This window comes from Ziziphus jujuba, chromosome 6 (assembly GCF_031755915.1).
Source record: "Ziziphus jujuba cultivar Dongzao chromosome 6, ASM3175591v1".
In the NCBI taxonomy this organism is placed as follows: Eukaryota; Viridiplantae; Streptophyta; class Magnoliopsida; order Rosales; family Rhamnaceae; genus Ziziphus; species Ziziphus jujuba.
Window position 1 is genome coordinate 32,084,947 of NC_083384.1, and position 9,470 is coordinate 32,094,416.

A 9,470-nucleotide genomic window follows, 5' to 3' on the forward strand; every position below is an offset into this window, starting at 1 on the left:
TATTTTATTATTTTCAAAACAGGTAAAAACATCATTTTATTGTTTTCCAAATTTTGTTATTTTTTTTTTTTCTAGAACTGTTTTTGAAAACTAATGACCAAACAGATAATTTTTTGTTTTGAAAATAGTTTTCTGTTTTACAAAACAGAAAATTATTTTAAAAGCAAATGGTCAAACAGGCCTTAGGTTTTTAATCACAAACATTGATTTGCTTAGGCGTATTTTAATTGGACCGGATCCACTTTTAAAGCTAAATATAAAAAATTGATTTTATAGGTAGCACATTTTTTTCAGACTTAAGAAGCTGAATGTTTGTGTATGTGTACATAGTGAAAAGTATTATACACGTATCATTTTCTTTTTTCTTTTTGGTGTATATCCGTACCATGGTATGCATTATATGGTGAAATGTGAACAATGAAACAGCGGAAACGAGAGCACATTCATAATTTTCTTTTTTCTTTTTTCTTTTTTCTTTTTCTTTTTTTTTTTTTTTTTTTTTTTGTGGTTCCAGGGAAAAGATAATATAGAGAATTTCAATCATTGAACTGCCCAAATTTGACCAACCAATCTTCTTCTATCCATTATCCAATGCAAGTTGACACCAACAAAAACTGACCAAATGCAAACTAACGAAAAAGGGAATGAAAGCAGAATTCCAAAACACAACAACGCTCGTGATATACAGTGCCAAAACTAAAACAGATCATACCAAATCCGCTAAATTCTATACAAATCAAAATCAAATAAATCCCATACATAACAAAAACACACAATTAATGACGGACTGATTTTACCCACACATCACTTGGACCCTATTTCCTGGTAGAAACTTTGGGCAGCATGCATATCCAACCTCTCTTGGCTTTCGCCTTCATCTTCATCGATTAGCTTGTACTCGCTGAAGTGGTTGACCCTGAACGTCCATTCTCCTTTTATGGGGTCATAGGAGACAAATTCAGCACCTTGGTCCTCAGCTTTCCTCTTCAGCATCTCCTTGTATTTCTCAATTTTTGGCCCTTCTGTATGCTGATGCCCGGTTTTTTTATCAAAGCATTTAATATTAAGAAGTGTTACCTCAGCAGGCTTATTCAGGCCTTGCCCAACAGGAGGTTTCTTGCTATCATCCATGTAAACAATCACCTCCCGATTGTTGAACTGAACTAGCGACTCAAGATCAAGCCTTCTCACATCTGTCTCACCCAAGAATTTGATGCTACCATAACCATGTCGTCCAACTACAAAATCCTTGACATGGCGGCAGAATCCCGGTTCTGCCCTTTCTTTGGCTGCCAATTCTTGGATTCGTGGCTCCGTATAGTAGTCAGAGCGTCGCAGCTTTGGCATTAATGCCTCAATGTCTGCACCATGCTCATACACAATAGCAGCTTCACCAGCTCTATGCCCACTCAGTGTCATATATGAATCTCCTTTTTGAGTAGAATGATCATCATGAACTCCATTAGGTTTTTGGTTCACTTCGACCACATGAGGACGCTCCTCAAAATGACCATCTTCATGTGAATTTCCTACAAATAACAGAATTTTAAGACAAATCTATAAATAGCATGAAGAATATTTCACTATGTTATATATTTTGCTAAATTAGCTCTTGATTCCCAGTTCAGTATTTCAGAAGACAAGTTTCCTGTAGTCATGACTGCCATTGCAAAAGAAGAGTAAAACAAACTAGGGTCCTGAAGAATAAGGTATTTAAAGAATGCATAAGTATATTTAATATATTGGCAGACTTAAGTATGAAGAAACGAGCAACCAGCAATTGATAACCATCAACTGGTCGCTCCTCCTTTCAAGGACCATACCAATAGCTATTAACACATGAGAGCTAGTCCTCAACCTATAAACCAATTTTAATGCAACCAGTAACCACTACTGAAAGGTACCACTAATATCAGCTCAAGTTTCACATTAACAAAAGAATTACCAATTAAAAACTAAATCCACAAGAAAATAAAACCAATTACTAATTCTACTTGAAATTGGAACTTTTTGGGGGAGTAAGTGAAAGATATACTTACTATTTTTATCCTCAGAGTTGGAACCACCTGAGGGAGGGCATGCTTCAAAACTATTTCCTGATTCAACATTGTTTTTAAAGAGTCAGTAAATAGTGAAAAAAATCCTCTGAATGAACACAAGTGCATTCATATTTGAAGACGTTTTATGAACCATAATCAAACACATATAAAAGGTTGGTATGGAGTATCCATACATTATAAGATATGAATAATGTAAACTAGTATTAGCAATCACATTGAGATAGAAGGGAACAAAACAGAGGCAATGGAATCACATGTGCAGGAAGCTAGAAAGACTCCATAATTTGTCAACATATGCCAATCCAAAAGAAGCCTAATTACTTCCATCGTAGATAAAAAATTACCATTGTATTAGAATAGGAAAATAAAAATAAAGTCATTTAGTTGAAGTTCATTTATATGACAGCCAAGTGTGAAGTAGCAAACCAGAATAGGAAACAACAAAAGTTATGTCGGCTAACCAACATAAGAGTGCAGTTTCCCATAAAAAAAAAATAAAAAAATAAAAAAAATAAAAAAAAAAACTTTTAAGTTGAAAACAGAAACAGCTTTTAAGTGAAAACAAATTGAAATAACTTGCTGACAGGAACTACTTGTCCAAAGCAAACTTATACTTCTTTCACAGTATCTGTTTCTCCTAACTCCTAGCACAACACAATTGAGAAGTAAAATGACCTACCATTCTCCTTTATTGGTGTAGAAGTATCGTTTATTGGGGATGCCTTCTCAAAAGTAGACTTCGAAGGCCATGGTTCTGTAGGACAAATGACAAGTGCTCTTGGGTTATCCCTAGGAAGAAAAAGAGCATCTGCTTTTGGTGTACTGGCTGTTTCTTCATCATCGCTAAAAAATGGAACCTGTTAAACAATAGTAATGAAATGTAGGTAAGCATCCATATGTAGTGATAAAAGGGTTCATAGAAGTAAACAATTAAAACTCAGATTGAAGCTTCACAATAAATGCCTAACCTTTGGACCATCATTCTTAGGATGATATTTCCTTGCAGGCAACCTGATCCGCCTTTGTGATAGGTGTCGAGAAGTTAATAATGATGATATTCTAACTGGAGCAGGTTTGTCTAATACCTGATAAAACAAATTAAAAGATTCAAACTTGGTCCACTTGCCTTCACAGCATAATCTCAAGCAATCACTCACTAATGACAAATTACAAGCTACAACAGCAAAGTAATTCTCAACAGACCACATTAAACTAGTTTAATTTGAATTTAAAAAGTAAATGAATCCCAAAGATGCATCATACTTACAGGCATGCTAGATATTCCATATTGAACTGATGGTGCAGTGCCACCCCGACCAATTGACATTTGAGGCATTGCAGGGAGTGTGCCGAATGGATTTGTAACTGGTGCTGGCTGTGCAACAGCAGAGCTTTGAGTGGCAGACCTGTAAAACCAATAAGGCATGCCGAATAGTTAATACATAGTTGAAAAAAAGAGCATGGCTCACCCAGCAAATAACAAAATGTTATTTTTGACTTCCAAGAACTCGGGCAATATTAAGGAAAAATATGCACAGCAGGCAGCACTGAAACATTACTAAACATAATTAGTAAATTTTGGCAAGGAGAATAAATATTGACCAGTGTTCCAGAAATAAGGCCAAAATTTAGGTCAACACCAATCTCACTGAAAAACTTGTAGGACTTGGACTTATTACCAGGCATTAACATTAGGAATTTTAGACATATGCTCTCAAAATTCATGATAAAATCCCATAGCCTACCCTCTCTCAAAACAAAACAAAACAAAACAAAACAAAAATAAATAAATAAATAAATAAAAACTTTTACTATAGAAACAAATGAACAAATAAATACTGAAAAATGCCACATCAAATGAAGATATTCTAAAAGCCAATGACAATTTCAATCATATCACATGTTTAGAATTTCTTGCAAATGTAAATTTAACATACATTTGTCCAAAGTTATTCTGACCAAAAATGCCTGTTGGAGCAGCACTTGCATTGGCTACCCAAAAAAAAAAAAAAAAAAACAAATTTAAATGTCAGCACTATAAACAAAAAGCTAAAAAACTGTAAAATGAAAGAAAAATATTTATAAAAGATAGACATAGAGTAAAAACATGAGTTACCTGACTGAGACTGACCAAAATTACTAAAGCTAAAAGTACCAGTTGTCTGAGGTGGCTGGGCAGGAAATGGTGTAGAAAAAGAAGCCTACAATAAAGAGAAGGAAAAATAACATCCAGCATCAACATAAAAGTTCAAAAACCAATAATTAGTTTATTTCTACATGTGAACACGTGCAAAGATACATAAGTTACTCAAACTATACATGAATGAAATTTTACAGGAAGTCATAAGTGAATATGACTCCAGAAACCAATAAATTGCTTACTTTAAATGTGCTGCATGCAACCTTGTTTTAGACACCAAGATTATAGACCATTTTATGACTCATGCCACCGCTAACAAATCTCAAAACTACACACTCTCCAATTTGACACTCCATCCACACATCAAATTATCATTGCCATTGAATTTTCTATTCCAAAACCTGTTGTATCACCTACTGTGTATTTATGTTGGGTCAGGCCCCACTTTGAGAAAAAATTTCATGATTACATGAGAAATTTAATGGATAGAGATAAATAAGTTAAATATAAACCCGGACACTTCTATCAGAGCAAAAACCAGACAGGACACATAAAAGATAGCATATAAGCAACAAATCATCTATATCATAAAAGATTATGCATAGGAAACATAAGCACAAAGAGCTTAAATAGTATAATGAAAAAGCTTTCCTAAAGAAGTACTTACAGCCGTTTGACCGAAACCCAAATTGTTGGTTGAAGTACTAAGCGATGGAGTGCTCGAAAACATGTTTCCAAACCCAGTGGAAGGATTGTTGAATATGTTAGGTGTTACAAAGGAAGAAGTTGTACTCGGCCCAAAAGCAGAGGTAGTTTGTCCAAAACCAGTTCCTGCTGGTCCAATTGAAGGTGTAGAGGAATTGAACATAGCAGTAGAATTAAATGCCGGGGTTGATCCTTGAACTTGAGAAGTAAACACTGATTGCCCAAACCCTGGCGAGCTTGATGAAACAAATGAAGGAGTTGAAGTGGATGCAAATGGAGCTGAAGTTGTCCCAAATACTGAAGGCGTTGATAATGAAGTTGATGTGAAAAGGTTGGAAGGAGAAGAAACTCCGAAAGGTGAAGAGGTAAATGCTGGAGATGAAGTTGCAAAACCTGGAGTTTTTGGACCAAATAAATTAGAAGTTGGCGTAGAAAACAAACTTGAAGATGATTGGCCAAAAGTTGGTGAAGGACCCGAAAGGTTTGACTGTGTAGTTGACGAACCAAAGTTTATCCCAGAAGACTGACCCGCAGGGAGTGGTCCACCTGAAATTAAAGATAGATAGAGCTCAGTGATGTGGAAACAAGGGCCTGAAACCTTGGCGTTCAAATACAGTTATACTAAAGCATACCTTTATCTCCCAACTGATAGTCCTCCCATCTCAGCTCCTCATGGCTTTTATCTTTATAAACAGGCATGGCTGATATCGACTCTAACTTTCCCACTGCTCCACCAGCTCCACTACTGCTATTATCTGGTTCAGGTGTTGGTGCATAAGAAGTCACTCGACTCCCCCCACGTTGCCCCACAAAAGCTGACTGCCCAAAACCAGTGCTTGCAAATGTTGGTGTTGTTGACTGGGCTCCTGCATCACAACACATAAGAATAAAGTACAGCAACGATAGAGTAATTATACAATAATTTAGAGATTATAGGTCTTTGTGAGCTAAAACAAAGCATAGTACAGAAAGTCACATTATGCCATAAACATTTAAGGAACTCACCAAACATGGAACTCTGTGCTCCAAAAGGAGATGTAGAGGTACCAAAGGGGCTGCTGCTGCTAAATGTAGATGACGATTGGCCGAATGCAGGTGTGGATGCAAAGCTGAAGGATGGATTACTTGAAGCCCCAAAAGCCGGAGCACTAGAGGCACCAAAACCAGGAGCGCTAGAAGCTCCAAATGCAGAGGAACTTGAACCAAAAGCAGGGTTGCTTGAAGCCCCAAATGCTCCCCCAGATCCAAATAAAGGGGCACTTGAGACCCCAAATGCAGTCCCAGTGCTACCAAATGTTGGACTTGTTGTTGAACCAAATGCCGGGGTACTTGTTGCACCAAAAGCAGGTGTACTTGAAGCACCAAAGGCAGGGGTGCTTGTAGCACCAAAGGAAGGGGTGCCAGTGGCACCAAAGGCTGAGTTACCAGTAGCACCAAAGGCTGGGGTGCTTGTACCACCAAATGCTGGGGTGCTTGTTGCACCAAAGGCCGCGGTGCTAGTAGCGCCAAATGCAGACTGACTTGATGCACCGAAAGGTGTAGAGGAACCAAATATACTGCCCCCAAATGCTGGCTGTGATGGTTGAGCTGTGCTTCCGAAAGGACTAGTTTGAGTAGATGTGGACCCAAACGCTCCAAAAACCGGCTTCTGACCAAATACAGAAGATCCTATTCACTCACACACATGGCAACATCAGTTGAGAAAATAAAAAGAATAAAAAAATTCAAATCAGCCCACTTAAAATGACATTATAGATAGTCTTTTATTTTCTATACTAGTAAAATGCTACTCAACAAAGAGTTAAAAAGTTCTTGGCTCTAAAAAGTTATGTTAATGAAAAACAAAAAAAGAAGGAAGAAGCAGAAGATATTTGCTATAAAGGAAGCAATAAAGCAAAAATCCAAAAGCAGAGGAAAATCACAATCCATAATCTTTGTAGGAAGATAAATACAAGATACAAAATGTGCAAGGCAAGCAATGGTAGATATGAGTTTCTGCAATTTACTTCAAAGCAGGCCAATAGATCTGGCATTACATTGCCAATAAATAAGTAACAGTATGTATCACCGATATTTTCATTTCACAAGGAACATCACCCACATTCTCACAGGCATAATGTTCAAAAATATACTCAAGCACCTCAAGATTCTGTTCAATATCACAGGAAAACCAATACGGAAGAAAAAGTCAACAAACTAACAACTCATGCAAAAACTAAAGCCAGAATTGAAAGATTATAAGATTGACAGACTTTACAATCCACATCTAATTAGGATGCTTCAACCAGCTAAAACACCATAAATCGTGTAAAGGGTCAAGTTATATCATTTAAAAAGTAAATCTCAAGGTAAATATACTCACCACCAAAAGAAGAAGATGAACTACCAAAAGCAGGTGTTGAACTTCCAAATGCTGGTGAGGAAGAAGCTCCAAATGTTGTCGTGGAAGAAAAGGGAGAAGAAGATTGGGTTGCACCAAAAACACCAGTTGAAGTACCTCCGAATATGGAACTGCCTGTTTGAGCACCAAAAGGTGCTGAACCACCAAAAGGTTTGGGAGCAAAAGGATTGTTGCCTGCATTGCTCGACTGTCCAAAGACTGACTGGGACCCAAATGGACTACTAGATGACTGCCCAAAAGCTGTCAAACAGTTTTCCCATTATTAAGAAAAGAGAAATTACTGACTGTTATAAATAAATTCAAGGGAAAAAAGCCAAGGTAATATATAATATGGAGATAATCTAGCCAACAAACTGTTTTTTTTTTTTTTTTGTGGGGGGGGGAGGAAGAAAAAACAAAACAAAACAAAACTGCCTCCTCCTAAAAATTGTACAAACGTCTATCAAAGACATAGCTAACATCGGTAAGTTACTATCAGCTTTCTATAATTAACATTAGCTAGTGAAAAAAGCCTCACAGACATCTGCAAGTACAAATTCACTAGAATCCGGAAGGACAACTCTATAGTTGCCCAGAAGATGGTCTATAAAAATGGGATAACAGTTTATAGACTCTAGAAATATGCATTTCATGACATGCAAGCAAGCAGAGAGAGTGAAGTATCACATCAAATCATGAAATTGTATTGTTGAAAGTTGGAGAAAATTATGCCAAAACAAATTCAGCTATGAAAAAACATTAATGATCCATGAAATTATAATTTAACCTAAAAGATGTTTTAGAAAAATAGAAAATAAATAAAAATCTATAACATACATCATCCAAAGAAATTTCAGTGCGACACCAAGATAATGCAACGAATTAGAAACTCATATAAGAAAAGAAAGCCACCAATCACGCTATCATCAAGCTTCAAATCTCAAAAGTATTCACAACACATTAGGTCAAATGTAATTAAACAGAAGTTACCAAATAGCAGTTTGTTTCACCAATCAAAAATCAAAGATTAATAATCCAAACAAACATGATATCAGGAAAAGAAAATGCAAATAAACTATAGCTCAAAATATACAATAAGACATTGACACTTACGGTTAGTAGAACCAAACATCTTTCCTTATATTTGTGTGGCTGAAAACCAGCAAGAGGTTGTGAATCCGAAGCTGCAACAAAAATGGCACAATTATCAAACTTAGCGTACGACATGAATGTATAAGAAGCTTCATTCAACCAAACATAATTGTGAGAATGTGCGAACAATAATAAATTCAATATTTAATAAAAGCAACTCAAATATAAAATTTCAAAAGAGCTCATAGTGTGGATTCGGGATCCCCTGGAAATTTGTCTTATAGAAACCCTCGAATTGTATAAGAACCGCTCCGCTTGGGATTTCGAATTGAAAAGGGATTTCGCATTTATTATTTGAAAGAAAAATTTCCATTTACATAAATATATGCACAAAATCATACACAGCGATACGAGAATTACTACAAGTTCAATATCTCGACGAATCGCTGAATGTAATGTAAAAATGGGATGGTGCTTGGAGAAGTTGGAAATAAAGAAAAAATTATTAAAAAAATAAAAGTTAAGGGCTTTCATAGAGGAAATAAAACGGTTAAATTAGGGATTGGAAGAAAATCGGACTCACCGTCGATTTGAAGGGATTGGAGGAGTTGAGAGAATGACAGAATGAGAGTAGAAGAAGAGGGAAGACGCTTCTTTACAGTACGCGCTCTTCTCTTCAGAGAGAATCAGGCTTAAAAAAAACAATTACAACCCCCCCGCCCCGCAGATGCGCAAATGGTTTTTATTACAGTCTCAGGCTTAGTGAGAGCCGCGTTGCGTTAAAGTTAAGCCTCGCAGCGATGTGTTCCGTTTGCGTTCAAAGTAAGTCCGTATTACCCAAAATCTACATTATTATTTGTTTATTTATTTATTTATTTTCCAATTTCCAAGTAATATCCAATATCAACCCCAAAAAAAAAAAAAAAAAAAAAAAAAAAAAAAAACAACTTGCAAACTAATATGGAAATCATAGGTCATATAGTAATTTATATTTGCATATATTATTTGGTTTTTTATCATGTCAAATTATACTGATATCCACATATTTATCTTTTGCATATTAATTATTTTATTATAGTAAATATTTTGAATT

At 35.9% G+C, this 9,470-nt stretch overlaps 1 protein-coding gene across 2 annotated transcripts; it reads right to left on the reverse strand.

Annotated features, from left to right (window-relative positions):
- Positions 1–557: 557 nt before the first annotated feature.
- On the reverse strand, positions 558–9,184 carry LOC107404452 (nuclear pore complex protein NUP98A). Of its 2 annotated transcripts, XM_048463841.2 has the most exons (14): positions 8,961–9,184; positions 8,399–8,469; positions 7,268–7,546; positions 5,911–6,573; positions 5,538–5,771; positions 5,299–5,451; positions 4,868–5,202; positions 4,177–4,261; positions 3,998–4,052; positions 3,328–3,466; positions 3,029–3,145; positions 2,740–2,917; positions 2,040–2,096; positions 558–1,529 (listed from the first exon to the last, which is right to left on the reverse strand). In XM_048463841.2, the coding sequence occupies exons 2-14, from the start codon at positions 8,415–8,417 to the stop codon at positions 805–807; spliced, it is 3,039 nt and encodes a 1,012-aa protein (XP_048319798.2). In that variant the 5' UTR covers positions 8,418–8,469; positions 8,961–9,184; the 3' UTR covers positions 558–804. The 2 variants fall into 2 exon arrangements, with proteins under 2 accessions (XP_048319798.2, XP_015866887.3); XM_016011401.4 differs by having other exon boundaries at positions 4,868–5,451; positions 8,961–9,183.
- Between the last annotated feature and the right edge of the window lie 286 nt (positions 9,185–9,470).

Bases quoted from the DNA above. Each gene is read 5' to 3' on its own strand.
- LOC107404452 (XM_016011401.4), bottom strand. The intron at 5,772-5,910 runs GTGAGTTCCTTA...GTTGTGATGCAG, and splicing joins AGCACAGAGTTCCATGTTTG to GAGCCCAGTCAACAACACCA. The intron at 4,053-4,176 runs GTAACTCATGTT...TTTTTTGGGTAG, and splicing joins TTTTGGTCAGTCTCAGTCAG to CCAATGCAAGTGCTGCTCCA.